Source organism: Lissotriton vulgaris, chromosome 8 (assembly GCF_964263255.1).
Source record: "Lissotriton vulgaris chromosome 8, aLisVul1.2, whole genome shotgun sequence".
Taxonomy (NCBI): Eukaryota; Metazoa; Chordata; class Amphibia; order Caudata; family Salamandridae; genus Lissotriton; species Lissotriton vulgaris.
In genome coordinates this window covers 55,882,457-55,900,029 of record NC_141696.1, presented here as the reverse complement: position 1 = coordinate 55,900,029, position 17,573 = coordinate 55,882,457, and the positions used below count along the sequence as shown (strand labels likewise).

Sequence of the window (17,573 nt, the reverse complement as noted above, 5' to 3'; positions counted from 1 at the left end):
TTATCTAGGAGTTCTAACTGGTCCGCTTGCATAGCATTCAATTGTGTTTTGGCTTCAGGGTGGGTGACCGACAAATATTCCCAGCAAAGGAGCATCAGCTCAATAACGGCTAGAGAGGTGTCTAGTTGCTTGGGGGATGCGCCATCTGAGGACCAGGCAGTGTTCTCTAGTTGTGACCTTAAATGCCTCCAGTTCTGTCAGGGGGGAGCCCGTAGAGCCGGCATTATGTTCAAAGTATTCAAGCACTGCTGTTTCCAGGGAGCCGTGGAAGTACTGATCCTCCAGCACAGCTGTTTGCAGCCGCCAGGTTGGGATCAGCGACGATCTTGCTTCCCAACTAAGCAGCCTGGTCTGTGGATTATGATCTGAGTGTGTGTGGCCCAGATTCCCGGTGTCTTGAAGTAGGGGGAGCAGCACTGTTGAGGCCAGTATGCAGTCTAGTCGCACATACAGGTTATGGACTGATGAGTAGAAAGAATATATCCATGAGTCAGGGCTGCGCATTTGCCAAACGTCCGTTCAGGACCAGTGCCCCAGCCAGTTCCGTAATGCTTGTGCATTCAAAGAGGCTGTAGAGCGGGTGACGGGTGGAAAGGAGCAATCAAGCGAAACGTCTAGGACCAAATTGAAATCCCCACCCAAGAGCCATGGGATATCCCCCCAGTGGGATAGTAATGTGGAAAGGCTACAAAGGAATGCATTCTGCTATGTGCTAGGGGCATAGATTGAGCCCAGCAGTTGCGACTGTCAGTTAAGTTTACCTTTAAGGCAAACATAGCGCTCTGCAGGATCAATCACCCACTCTTCTTCTTCCCATGGGACCCCCGCCCTCATCCAGACCAAATTGCCTCTAGCCAGGGAAGAGAAGTTAGTGCTGTACACATGTCTGTGCCAGTGGTGCCGTAGCTGAGCAGCCTTTAGATTTGTCAAGTGTTTCCTGAAGTAAAGCAATACTGGCAGACCTACGCTGTAAGTATACGTCGATAGAATACCTGCACCTGGCGCCAGGTAATGATATTATTGATTGTCATGAGAACGGTGAAAATCCGTAGAAGTCAGCCAGTGGAGCAGATATGTGGTGTAAGTGTATACAATATGGCATTAAGTCACTAGTTAAGACAATAACTTTACGGGGAATACCAATAGTACTAGAACTAATTTGTGAAACTACATAAGAGTGAACCCAAATGGGAGTTGACCCAAACAGATGTGCCCAACCATGGCAACTAAAATGTAGTCAGATGTTGACTCTGAGAGGGGGCATGTAAGGGAGGAAAGGCTCTAAGTAATCCATCCCCTGGATATACAACATTATGGAGTGGAAGCAATGAGTGTCACTGTGCATGTGCAGAGTGGCTTGAGGCATGATACCTGGAAGGCGCTGCGAGCCGGAGTCTGCGGACCATGCCGGTAAGGATTCAGCGTCTCCCCTGCATCTGGATGGTGACGCAGTGGGAACTGATGAGGATCTCACGGACTAGAGGATTGACGCAACATGCAGTGCATCCTGGTGTTCCAACAGGATCTGCTCTGGGTCTAGGGCATTAATTGGTGAGGCCCGCCGACGCAATCCTCCACCTCTATCCCTCCGATGACCGCATCTGCTCCTTTTGTGCGTCGAGGGGTCCTCTTGCGGCCTAGATGAAGTTGCCAGTCCATTTTCCTCCAGCCAGTCCCAATCATCGGAGAAGGACTCGAAGAAACGAGCAGTGCCATTTCGAATTACCCAAAGGCGGGCTGGGAAGAGCATTGAGTATCATTGATCAGGATTCCTCAGCTGATGCTTCACTGCCCCAAAAGTGGCGCGCCTGTTTTGCACCTGGGCAGAGTAGTCTATGAAGAAGGAGACTGTGACATTTTGTACCTTGGGTGTCTCCCCACCTCTCTCAGTATCTCATCCCAATCACGGAAATTTAACAGGCGTAATAGGAAGGGTCGTGGGTTAGCCTCAGGAAGTGGTCTACGTATGGGAACCCTGTGTGCACGCTGGACCACAAACTGGAGGGAAAGTGTTCCTGGGGGAAGCAACTCTCTCAACCAGGTCTCTGCGTAACCTACCGGGTCCTGCCCCTCCGTCTTCTCAGGTATGCCTTTTACACACATATTATTGTGGCATGAACTCTATCTAGTCTCCACTCGCCTGACCTGCTGTTGCCCTCCTTGACTCTAGCACTGGGTGTCGTGTATAGTATCTGCACCCATCGTCTAAAACGTGGGCCAAATCCTGCTATCCTGAGCACCTCCAGTAAATACCCCCAATCCACAGCGTCGAAGGCCTTTTCCAAGTCTATAGAAACTAGGGCTAAGTCCTCGTCTCTTTGTCGTATTTCATGTAGAATGTGGGCTAACTTTCTGATATTAATGCCCGTATTACGGGTTTGTATGAACTTACATTGGTCTTCATGAACCAAGTGAGTCATAAGAGGGGCCAGCCTAACAGCCAGGATTTTGCGTAATATTTTTACATCGAATTCATCATTATTTTATGTATTTATTTATTTATTTGAAAGTTTTTATATACTGCTGGCTAGACCCGGAGGTATCAGAGCACTTTACATGAGGAAGAGCATTGTTTCAGAACATAGTTACAAAGTTACATAAGTTGCAAGGAACGTAGTTACATGAGTTACCAAAGCATGGTATAAACATTAGAAAGAAGAAAAACAGGTCCGGGGAGAGAAATTGGGGGAGGGGGGGGCAAGAAAGGACATGGGGAGGTAGACAAAGAATAATAGAGGGAAGAGGAAGGCGTGGGTAGGAAACACAACGGCGAGATTTGGAAAACAGTGTCCGACGTCCGGCTGGGTAGATGACGGCTGAGGGGTGAACCAGAGCCAAACTCCTCTATAGCTGCATAGAACAGCTCCACCAGTCATTGGCCAAAGGTAGCTCAGGCACCGCAATATATACAGAAGGTTCTGGATTCTGCCTAGGGGGGCATCCTCAAAAAAAGGTTTCATCGAGAGCGCCGGTCACGGTGCACGGTGCTGTGCTCCCAATGGTAGTGGGGCCATTCCCAATCCTCTCCTGAGTGTGTCTTCCTTGTCGCTGTGGTCTCATCCAGAGGGAACTCTGAAACTCCAGGAAAAAGATGCTCCAACAAGTGGAGAAGGAGTGCTTTGGAGAAGGGCCCACTCATGGTGGCCATCTTAGGGACAGTCATTGTTGTAGGAGGATTTGAAAGTTGAAAGTTGAGGCCTGGATTAAGTCACCTCGGAGAATGCTGCCCCCAAATAGAGCAAATGACGGTGTTAATAATATTGTAGATTCTAAACAGTCAATTAACAAGTGTAGGGGACCATTTAGATCATAGCTTTATTAATAGCATCTGCATTCGGACTGAATTGAGTCGGAGAGCAGATTATAGCAGGCCAGGGGCCACAGCGTGAAGAGAGCGCAGGCAGACTAGGAAATCAGCAATTACACAGAAGACAGAATATTGTGGCGAGACGCGGATTGAAGAACAATCTTGGTCGCCATTTTAAGGTCAGGCAGGTACAGGCAGTGTCTCAGGAGCGATCGTCATGAGGGGCGAGAACAGTGCAACAAAAGTAAAACCAAAAAAAAGGGGGTTATCTTGAGTGGAGTTTCAAAATGGCTTTCTCAAACGAGAAACTGCCGTTCCGTGAAGAGTATAGAAGAGCCTCAGGCATGAGAGGTCGATATGCTGAGGGATCCTGAACATTCCCACCTGCCTTAAGGAGTATAACGATTTCACCTTCGCGCATTGTAGTTGGTAACACCCCAACCTCAAAGGCCTCCTCATATACCTGCAGAAGGGGTTGCACAAGCTGGTCTGAGTAGCGTGCAAAAAAGCCATGGGGAAACCATGCGCTTCTGCTGAAAAACAGTGCTGTGTTGCACTTTTTGTCTCGTGGGAAAGCTTACGCTCCATGCAGCAGGACTGAGATGGCAACCGTAGGCCTGGTCTGTTTGTTATGAAAAGTTACAACAAAAGCAGTAGGTCTGATATATTTGTTATGAACAGCATGTGTTCATGCAAAGAGGCGGGTGAATTGTTATTACATTGTGTTAAAGCCTGTAGGGAGGTTATGCCCTAGATGCGGGGAAAGAGAAACCCACATACTACATATGTTCTGGGACTGCCCAACTTTGCGCACTTTTAAGAAGGAAGTACCACATACAATAGGCGGCTCCATAGACAAGGAACTGCCGTAGACCCCAGACCGATACCTGCTAGGATGGTCCCGCACACGGCCAAAACTAAAAACAACCGGGAGATTCCAAGACCTAGCATACGCCCTAAAATAGCTTTTTTAACGGTTTTCGATATTTACCACCAACTTGTAGTTGGTGGTAAATCCTGAATGCAAGAAGGCACTCACTTGAGTGCCTCCTACATAGCTGTTTGGATTCGGTAATTACTGATTCCTTAAGGAATCGGTAATTACCGAATCCTTAGACCTGCCTCCTACATCTCAAACCCTAAATACTGGTCGGTAACGGCCGAAATTCGGTAACTTCGGCTGTTACTGACCGATATTGGGCTACCTACATATGGCCCTTGGTGTTTTGGGTACCCCTTCTGACAAATCCTTGGGTGGGAGGTTGTCACTGTGATAATCCCTGTTAACTCCTACGCTGGGTTGTAGGTTGTTTTTCCAACTCTCATTGTATATGTATTTGTCCTTAGATGTCGGTATGCATGATGTTTACCTTGTGGGAAAGATTATCCTTGACACAGAAGGCTGAGGTGGTTATGGTGACTGACTAAAGATAAAGTCTGGAAGTCTGATGTGTTCATTCGGGACAGTTCTGTAGATGGCGTAGGTGTGACCTGTTTGTTGTAGGAGTTACGACAGAGGTAGTATGCCCAACATAGTTATTGTAAAAAGTCTTTGTTGAAGCGAGTAGGTTTTTAAGGGTGGATTGTTACTGTACTGTGGTAAAGCCTTGGGATCCTAAACATTATATATGATGGACATGGGTTTTGGTGTTGGGTATCCCACCTGTCATCAATCTTGTTAATCCTGCCTAGCAGAGTTGTGTATTGCTTTGCTAAGTGTATTTTGTAATGAGTTCTATTGTTATGATTGTGTGCCTGATGTTTGCCTCGTGTTGCTGAAGCTGATGTTTCATTCAGTGCACCTAACATGATTCTAGTGAAAGCCAGTGATAAAGGCGACAGGTCTCACTGGTTCGATGGGAGCCGTTATGTCAGGAGCCGCAGGTCTGATCCTTTATTATGACAAGTTACAACAAAGGCAGGAGGCCGGGCCTACTTATTGTGAAGTACAGATGTTAAAGAAAATAACCTTTGAAGAATGAACTGTTATTAGTTTATGTTAACTCCCGTAGAGAAGCATTGTATTGCATGGAATTTCACAGATTGCCTTAGTAGGCAAGGGTTTTGTATCGATTACCCCATTCAGCCAACCCCGGGAGTAGAAGGGGTGCACTGGTATGATCCTTCTAAACTCACTTAGGAGGCGTATGTTGTTTTCCCGTCTGTATTTTTATAGATCATTTTAATTTTGTGGGGGCAATGTAGTTGGCCTCAGTTGATTTTAATGGCAACCAACTCCATCACAGCCCACCAATCAATAGCAGATACTGATCTAGTTGTGAAAAAATGGACCCCTCATTCTCAAAGGAGCCATCGCCATCCACCTATGCGTTGATGAGGTTATGTCTTCAAAACCAAAGCATCCGTTGGCAATGATACTTCTAATGATTTTGTTTTTTTTGGGGGGGGGGGGGGGGGCATGCAAAAAAGGTCGAGCTAAGGATGCTGCTGAAAGTTAAGCATCCTGACCCCAGTGAAGTACCAGCCTAACATCAGGAGGTGTGAGGGGGCCCTGTGGCAGGGGGGGTTCCTGCATTTGAGAGTTGCAGCATTGCCCCACTCATTATTTTGTCCCGAACCCCCTTTTATGTGCATTATATAAAATGACTTAGCTTAAAACACTTTGCACGAATGCATTCATTTTCATGCCCGCAGCAGTCAGCCTTCTGTCGCGGGCGTAACAGCGGCTGTGAAGTGGGTGGGCTTTAATCAATTTTGACTCACACCGTGACCTCAGGCTCTCACCAATGACTGAAGCCAGTGAGCGCGCAGCACCTACACCCAAAGCGTGCATGTCGGGTTCGATGGCCAGCCGGCATGCTCACTAGAGGCCTCTCTCCGCCTGCACATTAGGGACGGGGGTTGCATATGGCTGGGTCTGAAGTGGGGTGGCAAAGTGAGCTAAAGAACGATGATGGATTTAACCCAGATGTGTGACTGGGGGTGAGTGTCCGAAAAGTTTCAGCGCTCCGTCCATCATATCCTTGTGTTTGTTAAAAATGAATCGCCTGGCTCCGTACGGTAAAAAAGTGGCCGAGTTCTGCAACACTCAGGAATAGTGCCTGCTTAGTGAGCACATTTAGCCTTCTGCCGTACCTTTTCCTCATAGTTTAGTGTTTAAAAAAAACGTGTGCCACACTCTGCTAATTGCTGCAAACATTGAGCGTATTGTAGTTACCAAGGGGCATATTATCAAGGGAATTGATCACATTCCCAGAGTTCCAGCTTCAAGGATTTCAGTTTGAGATTGTTTGGTGCAGCAAGTGCAAGGTCTGCATCCAGTCTCCAAGGACCAAGGCCAGGCTTCCCGTGCCTATGATGTGTTTAATATTGACGGGGATATTCAATACGGTGCTTGCACTCTCATGGGAAGAACAGAATCCTGATTGCTGGGTATCTATCAGACATTGAGTGGATCCATGTGTGCTTGCAATTTGGAAAACATAGGGAAAACACATTATACTCATGATGCTCAATTTAATGCCCTTTTATGCCCTTGCAGGGATTTAACCCCTTCTGGTCTGATGCTGGATAAATGCCATTAATTACAACTTCTGCACATAGAAACCAGCATGGCATAGACCCCACATGCAGATCTGCTGAGAGTGATATGCTATTTATTGCCATTGGTGTGTTGAGTGAGAAGCGGGGCACAATGACCCACGTGTGGCTCTCCTCTCGCCAGTTATTCCCTGCCCGCTCGGTAAATGTAATAAATAGCATATTAAACATACCTATTATTCATGTATTTAATCAGACTTTGGGAGCAGTGCTCTTTACCTGCTCAGACCCTGATGATGGTGTTAAATGTCTGAAGGTGAGGTGCCAGCAGTTGGATGTGGCAAATTATGTAGAATCCTACTAAAGCCTGGCATCCAGTCTACACAGATACGCACTTTGTCATGTGTCTTCCATCTTCATATGCTGGGTATTGTCCACAACAAGTAACCCTGCCCTGGGGTGGTTCCCAATGGATGCAAGAAGGAGTGACGACAATAGGTTCACTGTTCATAGATGGTACATTGGCAGATCACGAAAACTTCACCCACACTCAAGGTGTCCCTCAGACATTGTCCATGTTATATGTTATCATTTCCCATTATATTAAACCATACCGATCCCCTGATGGCAAAGAACCCTCTACCCACGCATTAGAGAATGCAGTACACTTAATGGGCGAAGGACGTCACCTTACCGGCTGGTTGTATAGAGGCATCAGGACACAATCGGGAGCATCACTCACACCTCTACGAGAAAAATGGACAAGGGATCTGGGCAGGGATCTTATGGATAAGGAATGGGCCTCCATACTAGAATTCCCCCAAAAAGAGTCCAGAAATGCTAAATTTAAATATATACAGTAAATGATTCTACATAGGGTTTATCGTACACCACACCGCCTCAATTGTATGTATCTGGACGCACAAATCCCCTGCCCCCGATGTCAGAAGACCAATGCAGATATACTGCATATGTTATGGGACTGCCCACACTTGCAGGGATTCTGGCATATAGTAGAGTATCTGGTACAGGAAATAATGGGTACCGCTATTTGGACAGCTGCGGAAAGCTACCTACTGGGTTTACACCACTGTACGAAAGGACAGAAAGTGTGGTATAGATTCGCAGACATGGCTATTCTCGTAGCGAAACATGCTATCACAATGAGATGGAAATCAGCCTTTCCCCCTACTCTACTTACCTGGCACGCAGAAATGACTCGCTGGGGGGCGCTGAGAGTGCTATTATTAGGAAGGAAGAACTCTGTGTATTGCGTAAAATACCCATATCTATGGAATGAGATCAGATGCTAGGAACACTGAAGGCTACGGACCCACTAGAAACTCCAGTTCCCCAAACTGAAACAACGCCACCCCCAACCATGCTAGCTGACACTACTGAGCCCTTATAGCACCATACATTGTAAAACATCTAACGCCCAGGAATATGTAGACGTATACCATTGCAAGTGCGTTACAATCCTAAACGAGAATACACAACTTTAAAATGAGGTGCTATCTACATGGGAAAGCCAGGAAACTGGGGGAGGAGGGATTCTTTAAAATAGGAATTGTTGGGCTATAGTTGATTAGATTTTCTGTATAGAATTGAAGAACGCATTATATGACTGATTATATATGGTAACAGCTAATACTTACTCTACTTGATAAGAATCCGCCAGAATGGAATATACCGTACATAGATGCTCATACATACAGAAGTGGACTGTTCAAGTTAATGTAACGAAAGACCCAAAGTACATATTTTTCCACTACTGAACTATTGTAATGAATATATCATAAGAACTGTAATAAGATCAATAAAACTGTGTTTTAAAAAAAAAAAAAACCTGCCCTGCGGTGGTTTCCCATGGTTGTAAGCATCAGAGCCAATAAAAGCCTCTTTGTTTTTTGGACTAACACGTCGTCGTTCTTGATGTAGGACCCAGGCGGACCTGTTTGCGGCTCTCGGCATCCTGGAGAGGGTGTGGAACCTGTGTGATGATCTGGAGGAAGCCATGGTGTTCCTAGCAGGTAACAGAGGGAACTGGTTACAGATTCCATGGGGAGAGCCAGATGCTTCTCATGGTCCAGCCATCTTCATCATAACTCTTTCTACCATCTGACTTACTGCCCGTAGACCTCGTGGCAGAGCTGGCTGCTCTACATTTCATATTGGCTCTCGCTCCATATCACAGTCTCATGCATTAATCTCATGTTTGTTATTTCTCACCAAGCTTCACCCCGCAGTGATACGGTAAGGTAAGTTCATTGCTTGCATGTCATAGTCATGCTTTCTACTACTTGCTCTGCCACTTCTCATTGTAAGTAGGAAGTAACAGCACCCACTGGGTTGACAGATCCTTCTCCGGGGGATCTGTGATCTTGTACGTTTTTGTTGCCATTTCCTCACTTATTTGCTGAACAGTTTGACCAGCTCAGGCTGTCTTTCTGCTGATCTTCTTGCTTCAGTTTCTTATTTCTCCAGTTTGTTTTGGGGGCTCGAGGGAAATTATCTAGGGGTGATGTCTGCATTAATGGAGTCCTGAATTTGCATTGTTGTAGAATTGTTTTTGAGCCAGACTCACCGGGCTTCATTGATGGTAACCTGTGCTCCCACGCCTCTAGTATCAGTAGCTCTCAAGATCAGATGTTGATATTTTGTTTTCATGTGCTCTGAAGATATGTTCTGCTGAAAGTTTGTGACTTAACAGAAAAGCACCTTGGAGGTGTGTGCGACTACAGAAGATCCAGGGAATGATGCATCAGACCAACTCACGTATGCTTTGTATTCTTGTCGTTATCTTCTAAACCAAGCAGTTGTACTAAGACATATTCATGTTGAGGGTGCCCCAGTGCTCAGGTGCACAAGTATTAGATGCAGTAAGTAGGAAGAGAGACGTTGTAGCCTTTAGATCAGAGGTAAGAAAGTGGAGGAAGACACAGGTGAGCGGATAGTAATGAAGATCTGAAATGGTGCAAAGCGCTGGTTACTTACCGGTAATCTTCATTACTCTGAGTCCTAGTCTTCCTCGCCACAGTAATTACACAATGAGCTTCCAAGTCAAAAGTTAGCCTTCTAGCCTCCCATACCTCCAATTTGGCCGACGTCCTTTTCCTCTTATAAAGGGGAGTCCACCCACAGCACATTGAGTCTTCAAAGTCACAACCAAACAAAATGAAGTTATACGTAATGGGGTAGAGAGGAATGGGATACTATACTGTGGCGAAGAAGACCAGGGCTCAGAGTAATGAATATTACCGGTAAGTAACTGGGGCATTACCTCCTGGTCTGTCTTTTTCGCCACAGTAATTTCACAATGAGCTGATACCAAAGGAAGTATCAGCTTTATCAAGCAACAGTGAAAACATAAACCAATGGAAGAAAGTGCAGAACACAGTCCAATCCAGAAGACTACAATATGTTCCCACACATATAAATTACATCAAACTAGAAAGTAGCACAGAAGTAACCTCCAACCTAAAGAGGTCCATAAGGTAGGAGGAGTCGCCCATATGGCCGGGATGCCTGTCACCCCCTCCCAACACAATCCCCAAGGATGGGAAGACGGACGCAGTTCTGAACTTTTGGAAGGCGGGAGGGAGTTACCCTCCCGGCCGTATTTATTAAAATATGAAACAAAATGAAAACATTAAAATAACAGTTTCATATCATGTACAATTTTCATTTATTACATTTCGATGAAGAAATGTTCATTGGCTAACCTTAACAAATCTCTAGTACAAAGGTTTTCCTAGCCGAGTCTAACATCCTGCAAATGCATACTTTCTAAATTAAAATTGTACATCCTAGCATTACGGGCCAACGGCAAGGTCGCAACCGGTGTCAAATCCCTACTACCAAAACTCTCGCCCTCACGGTGTGAGTGGCGGCCGCGCAGAGGACTGTACCCTCTGTGCCAACTCCAATTTCCCTTGTCTTGTGGGGCCCCCCATTTTAACTCGACGCCATCTTAAAGGTCGTCCGAGGACCCGTGTGAGGTGTCTGTAAGAAGGCAGCGTGGACTCCCCCTCCCACCCCACACTGTCTATCACATCCGCCGTCGCGGATATCCGGGCCCCGGGAAATTCGTAGGAGGGGCATATAGCCCCCTCCTCCCCTGGAAGGGGCCTATGGCCGTCTTCCCCTAGGCGACCCATACTTAGTGGGTGCCGCCTCCCTGTGGGAGGGGCCAATGGCCGCCTCCCCCCCGTGCGCTCCCATCCATAGTGGGTGGCGCCCCCCTCTAGGGACCTTGAAATTACTGCTCACCGATCATGACCTTACCGCCACAGGCCGGATAGTTGACCGGCTATCCGGCCCCCCCACAAACTCCTCCTAAAGGTCATGCTTGCACAAACCCCTTAGCCATGCTATGAAGTCTCCTATGAGTAAGACATTCCCCTCCCGGGACAAATGGACCCCATCATCGAGATACATGCGATCCCCCCGAATACATCCATGCGGAATACTGTGCAACTGCGCTGAGCGAAACAACCTACCAAGTTTGTTGTTGACCTTTTTTACTGAATGATTCAGTGCTGACACCGAGAGGCCCCCCCGCCACACCTTCCTGGGAATCATGTGGGACCATGCTATTGTGCACCCCGGGACCCTTCCTGCCAGCCAGCTAACAGTAGACAAAATTTGGTCGAGTAGTACTCGCCTACCGAGTGTTACCATGTCATTGCCCCCCAGGTGTACTATGATTACAGATGGCGGTGACCTCTGCCGCCCTAAGAGTCCCTCGACAAAAGATTTGAACTGGTCAATACAGAGCCCGCCCCTTCGGTGGAAGGCCACTCTGTACCCGTATTCCCCAGCCGCGTGAGTCACGTCACCTGCTTTGAATACGTCCCCGCTCGCCTCACGTATAAGTGGCCCACAACCCACACCACTCTCTCCTCAGCCGGTGATTTCTGACCGCTGGTCCCCTGGTGCCGGGTCGACTGCAAATTCCGCCCCGCATAACATGCTCGCGAAACTGTAAATCAAACAGAAGACAAGAAGCGTGAGTGCATGTAACTTGACTTCACAACATGTACAATCGCACATACCTTTTAAAACAATTCGAGGACCATCGTCCCAGTTGTTTCACCTCTTCAACACTCTGACCCCTGGCTGTAGCCTCAGTAGCAGCCCCTATCCTAAAGGAGTGGGTCCCAAAACCGCACGGGTCCAAGCCCGCCGCTGCGATTGCCATAGTTAGCACCCTCTGAAACTGGAACCTCGTCAGTGGGGTGGCATCAATATGTCTCAGCAGGCTCCCCCCCCATGTATCCGCCCTTCGTGCCAAATATTCCTCAACGCACTTTACCGGGCACATGGGGGACCCTCGCATGCGTTGGACAACCACACTGTCTCCCATAGCCCTCTGGTCAGTCTTGGACTTGGCTATCGTGACTACCATCGAATCACCCCTAATCAGGATGTGATCTCGACACAGCCCTCCCTCCACATCTTTCTTATTCTTTGCGACCAGTTCACTCACCCGCATAGCCCCATGGAACGCTAATGCGAAAGCGGCCTGGAACAGAACTGCTTCGAAATGGGAGGAACATGTCGTGGGAAGTATTGACATAATCAGGGACAACCTTTCTAACCCAATCGGGCGCCTCTCGTCTACTGTTCGACCTTCCAGGCGTTGCCAACCACGAAGGGCTTTCTTTACCAAAAAGGACGATGTCGGGTCCTTGATGCCATGCGCCTGCGCCATGAATGAAATGGCGGCCCGGTGCCTATTGGCCGTCGCTACTGATCGGCCTTCCCTGTGTAATGCTACCAGAAACTTTAAGAAGCAATCCTCCTGACCCCATTTGTCCTCCCCTGCCGGACCCAAAAATGCACAATAGGAACGAAACGCTCCTTCGTATGCCTTCCTCGTCCTGGGGGCTAAGCTTGCTGCCACGAGGTCTTGTAATCCGGGGCACCGAGTAGCCAGAGTGCTTCGGGAAATGGTGCCGCCGCTAGGTCCGCGGAAGGTAGATAACCCCTGAAAGCATGCATGTGTGAACGAGAGAGTGCATCAGCAGCCTGATTCAGTACCCCCGGCACATGTTTCGCCCTGAATTGCACATTCAATCTCATGCAAAGTAGTACAATTTCCTTCAATAATCTCAATATCCACTTGCAGCGTGCTGCCTGATTATTTATACATTCAACCACAGTCATATTGTCGGACCAAAACACCACCGAGCGATCTCTGAACTCATCCGGCCATGCCATCAGAGCCACAAAAATGGGGAATAACTCGAGGAACCCAATGTTACCTGTGAGACCGCTGGTGTGCCACCACGTCGGCCATGTTTGCGCCGACCATCGATTACCAAAGATTGCGCCAAATCCCACGCTCCCCGCCGAATCGGTCCATAAACCAAGCTCGTCCGAGGACGCTGGCGGCTTGTTCCACACCACTCGACCGTTGAAATCCGCCAGAAATGCCAACCATATGCGCATGTCCTGGCGAACCTCTGCAGACAGTCTCGTGCAGTGGTGTCCTTCCTTGAGACCAACCATAGCTTGGGCGATGGAGCGGGAAAAGGGGCGGGCCATTGGTATCACTCTAAGGGCAAAGTTAAGCTGCCCCACTGCTTGTTGTAGCTGAAGGAGGGTAACTTTCTCCTTGCTAAGGCACAGTTCCAGGGAAGCCCTGAATTTCGCTACTTTCCCTACTGGCAAACGGAAACATCCCTCCACAGAATCGAGCTCAATTCCCAGAAACTCGAGTGAAGTAGATGGTCCAACCGTCTTACCTGGTGCCAATGGCACTCCGAATCCCTTCATGAGGGTACAAAATTCCTGTAGCGCCTGCGCACATTTTGTGTCGCCGGCTGCCCCCAAGAACCAAAAAATCGTCTAAGTAATGCATGACATGGCTATGGCCAGTGGCCTTGGTGAATGCCCATTCCAAAAAACAGCTGAATTTCTCAAAATAAGCACAAGAGATGGAGCAACCCATTGGCATACATCTATCCATGTAGTAACGTCCCTGGAACACAAAGCCTAACAGACGCTGATCCCGTGGGTGTACCGGGAGCAACCGGAACGCCGACTCGATATCTGACTTTGCCATCAGCGCTCCGGGCCCCAGGCGATTCAACATGGTGACGGCATCATCGAAGGATGCGTACCGTACCGAACAAACTCCCGGGTCAATCGCATCGTTCACCGAGAGACCCCTTGGAGCTGACAAGTTATGGATCAGCCTAAATTCCCCGGGTCCTTCTTGGGAACCACTCCTAACGGAGAACAGATGAAATTAGTTACTGGCGGGTGCCCATATGGGCCAGCGACCCGGCCAAGGGCAACCTCTTTTGCAATCTTCCTCTCAACCACCGCTGTATTATGCTGAGCCGACAGTTGGTTCCTACAAAGCGGCTCCCCACGAAAATCCCCCGCCGGGATGCGGAAACCCTCCAAGAAGCCATTCCTCAACACCCCGGCGGAGACATGATCAGGGTATTGGTTCACCCAGGGGATCATTGCCATAACATCAACAGGGGTAGGTAACGGTACACAGTGGTCCACCTCAGTCTTGTTTGGACCCTCCTCTACCTCCCGACCCGCCATTCTTGGATCTGCATGAACTCTCCGGGTGCGAGGAATTCCCACAACCCGCACACGCATGTCTGAACTTACATGTCCCTTGTGGCCTGCTGCAGTTGCCCCTGTTAAAGCTCCAACAGACCCCTCTCTTTCCCACATTCCCACCAGTCTTTGTTTGGTGGTCGCCACCGGCGCCCGTTCGAAAGGGCACCGTGGGCTGTTGGCGGGAAAACCCCGACCCATTCCCGCCTGGCGAGGACGTCTTCGTCGCGCCCGGTAGGAGCTGCTTCTGCCATGATATCGAGTCGAGACAATCCCACGTCAGAGATGAATCGTACTCTTTGGCCTTACGGAATTTCATATCATAACCCATCCATTCATTCCCCTCATATGTTTCATAGAAATCCATTATTCGTGCTTGGTAGCAAGATAATTCAGGCAAAACCTCGGGCTTACGTTCCCCAATAATTGCAGTAAACATTGCAAAGGCCTTTGCCCAGTTTGTGATTGTCTCATCCACCCTGAATCCCGCCATCTTGGCTCGCCAGACACTCGGGTACCACAAATCTTTCTGCGCCTTAGCATACTCCATCTCGCGATGGTCAGTCAACAGAGAAAACATATTTACATACTTGTCAGCCCAAATCAATTCTTTCGTGGCCAACGGGATATGTTGAACCACTTTCTCCCGTCTTGAGGGCAAAGAGCCCTCCCCCGCCATTGGCAAAGCCTGCTTACCCGGCTCGATTGTCGCTCCCGCTGTTTTTTCGACGCCAGCTGCCGGTCCTTCCGGGGTCACCTGTGGGGGGACAAGAGGGAGCTTCGCCTTTGCGGCATCTCGCGACTGCCGCAACTGCTGCATTAGTAACCTGGCCTCTTCGGCCGTGTCTCCAGGTGCCGTAGCACCCCCTGTTTTTCTGCCGAGCCATGCAGCTAACTGGGCAGCCAATTCAGGAGGCATGTCCTCCTCGTTGGCGGGCGTAACAACAACCGGAATCGGCTGACCCGCGTCCGGGATCGGTACCGGGGCCTCGACCGGAACGGTAGGGCTCACCGGGGGTACCTCGGGGATCGGAACCACCCCCCCTGCCGCCCTATTTCTGACCCGTTTCCCCCTACCCTCGGGGACAACTCCCGGCAATGCCGGGCCTATTACCTTCTTTGGTCTACCCGGATTGTTCATCGCAGCCATCTGCTTCTTCATGTTCGCCATATCTCTTACCAGCATGCGAAGCATCTGGTCAGTACCGGACTTCTTTCCTGCCTTCTTGCCAGGCATAGTTATCGAATCTTCGATCCAAGTTGAGCAACGCGGTCCTGGATCCTTAGCCTCGAAGTCGCTGAAAGAGAAACACAAGAATTACAAGTTCTCAAAATTGCTCCTTGTTCCGTCGAGGGCTCACGTGCAACGAGTGGGTGCAGCTTCCAAGCACAGGAACAAGAGGATGCTTCTTCGGATTCCCGCTCTCTTTATTCCTCTTCGGGAGGGCGTGAACCCTCCGTTGGTACGCCTACTGGGCGTGGCCATCGGTGTAGGTGTCTAGGACAACCCTTCTTGGGCGGGAAAAGGCGCGCCCCGGCTACGCCGCTTCGGGCATACCAGCCGTGACACGCCCCCGCCCAAAATGGTTTCCCGGGAGGATCCGGACCCCCGACCATACGTTCGGGGGGACCAAGTGGTCGCCCCTTTCCATATGGCTGCAACACAGATACCCACCATGGACAACCCTCTGAGAGCAGGCCAAGAAGCTGCCTCGGATCCAGCAGACCATCCACAAATCCAGCCACAACTCGGCCCAGGGAATCAGAAGCCCAACCTAAGCACCCGTATAATCCACCCCCAAAGAGTGGAGCCTGAGGGTATTCGCCCATTCCACACCGGGCCAAACCAACAGCAACCAGAATGGCTCAGTCCGAGGCAGGTAACTCAACAACACCCTCAACACACCCAACAGATGGAACCAAACTTCGACCAGAGAGATAGGAACAGGGCAAAAAATGCAGGGAGCACTACCACTGCATGGAAATGAGAGACAGCCATCGGAACAAAGGGGAGGTGAGCCTGCAAGGTCATCACAGCAACAACAAATGCAAATGTGGTTTTGACCAAAGGAAGAGAGCCCAACACACCAACGTGTCGGGCATACCATCTCAAGGGCCACCAACCACAGCCCAACTGACCCCCCTGCAAGGCGCAGAACACCAAAGGCAAAACCCAAGGAGGCGCCACCACCATAGGCCTTGGGTGTTGCAGACCAAAAGAGTCCATAAAGTGAGACACAAGGGTCTCCAGAAACCCAAACAAGGATACCTAAATGCCTCAAGAGCCTCACACTTAGCCGAAGAGAGGAAGAGGCCAACCCCCACTCAATACCTGCCGGGCCCATACTGGATATTGTGCATTCTGTTTTTTTGGATTTTGAAGTACTAAGGCTTACTGAACTATTGACCTCCTTTGCGGGAAATGCGACTGGGAGGTCTAATAGTCAATCTTGAGATGGACCAGCACTGATGAAGTCAGTGGGGTACTTTCCAACCTAACACGAAACACGTGTTGGCTTAAAGGAGTTTGTCTGGAAGAAAGAAATCAACACTGAAATTAAAAAAAAGAATTCTCCTATGTCCAACAATCATTTTGTTTTCAACTGTAATTGAATTGATTTGCGTGTGCCTAAAAAAATATAGTTCCCATGTGATGCTCCTTTCACCCAAACTGCTGCATGAATACGGGCCGTATTTATAAAGACACAAAAAGCCACGCAGGGTGGTTTAATGCGTCCTTGTAAATATGGAGCACCATATTGCGCCCGCCAGTGCACCTCAAAAAGTGATGCAAGGGGCTTGAAATGATGCCCCTTCGTTTTTCAGAATCTCCAAGTGGGCATGTATGTCATATAGTAGTGTCTGGGAACACAAACGCTGCTGTGCCCCCCGAGCACTTGAGGAATAAGACCCTTGGTTTAGCATACAGGGTGCATATGATGACGGCTCGGACTCCTGGTGAAGGATATCTGCCAGTAATCATTAAGATATCTATATTAATATACTCTGTGCAGGATAGGTGGTGCAGCGAGTAAGTGGGATATGTGCGGAAAGATATCTGGATCAATGAAGGATTTGACTTTCTACTTCAGGATCGTCCAAAGGAGGGGGATAGTCAAGGCTCTCTGCCCCAACCCCACACGTATTAGGGTCCCACGCCAGTGCTGCAATATGGATG

The 17,573-nt window shown here is 48.9% G+C and overlaps 1 protein-coding gene across 1 annotated transcript in view; it reads left to right on the top strand.

The window, feature by feature from the left end:
- Positions 1-17,573, top strand: part of DNHD1 (dynein heavy chain domain 1) — a 682,720-nt gene that overhangs the window by 641,652 nt on the left and 23,495 nt on the right. The window contains exon 41 of the mRNA XM_086933691.1: positions 8,750-8,841. Coding sequence (XP_086789817.1) covers positions 8,750-8,841 — 92 coding nt within the window. The remainder of the gene's footprint in view (positions 1-8,749; positions 8,842-17,573) is intronic.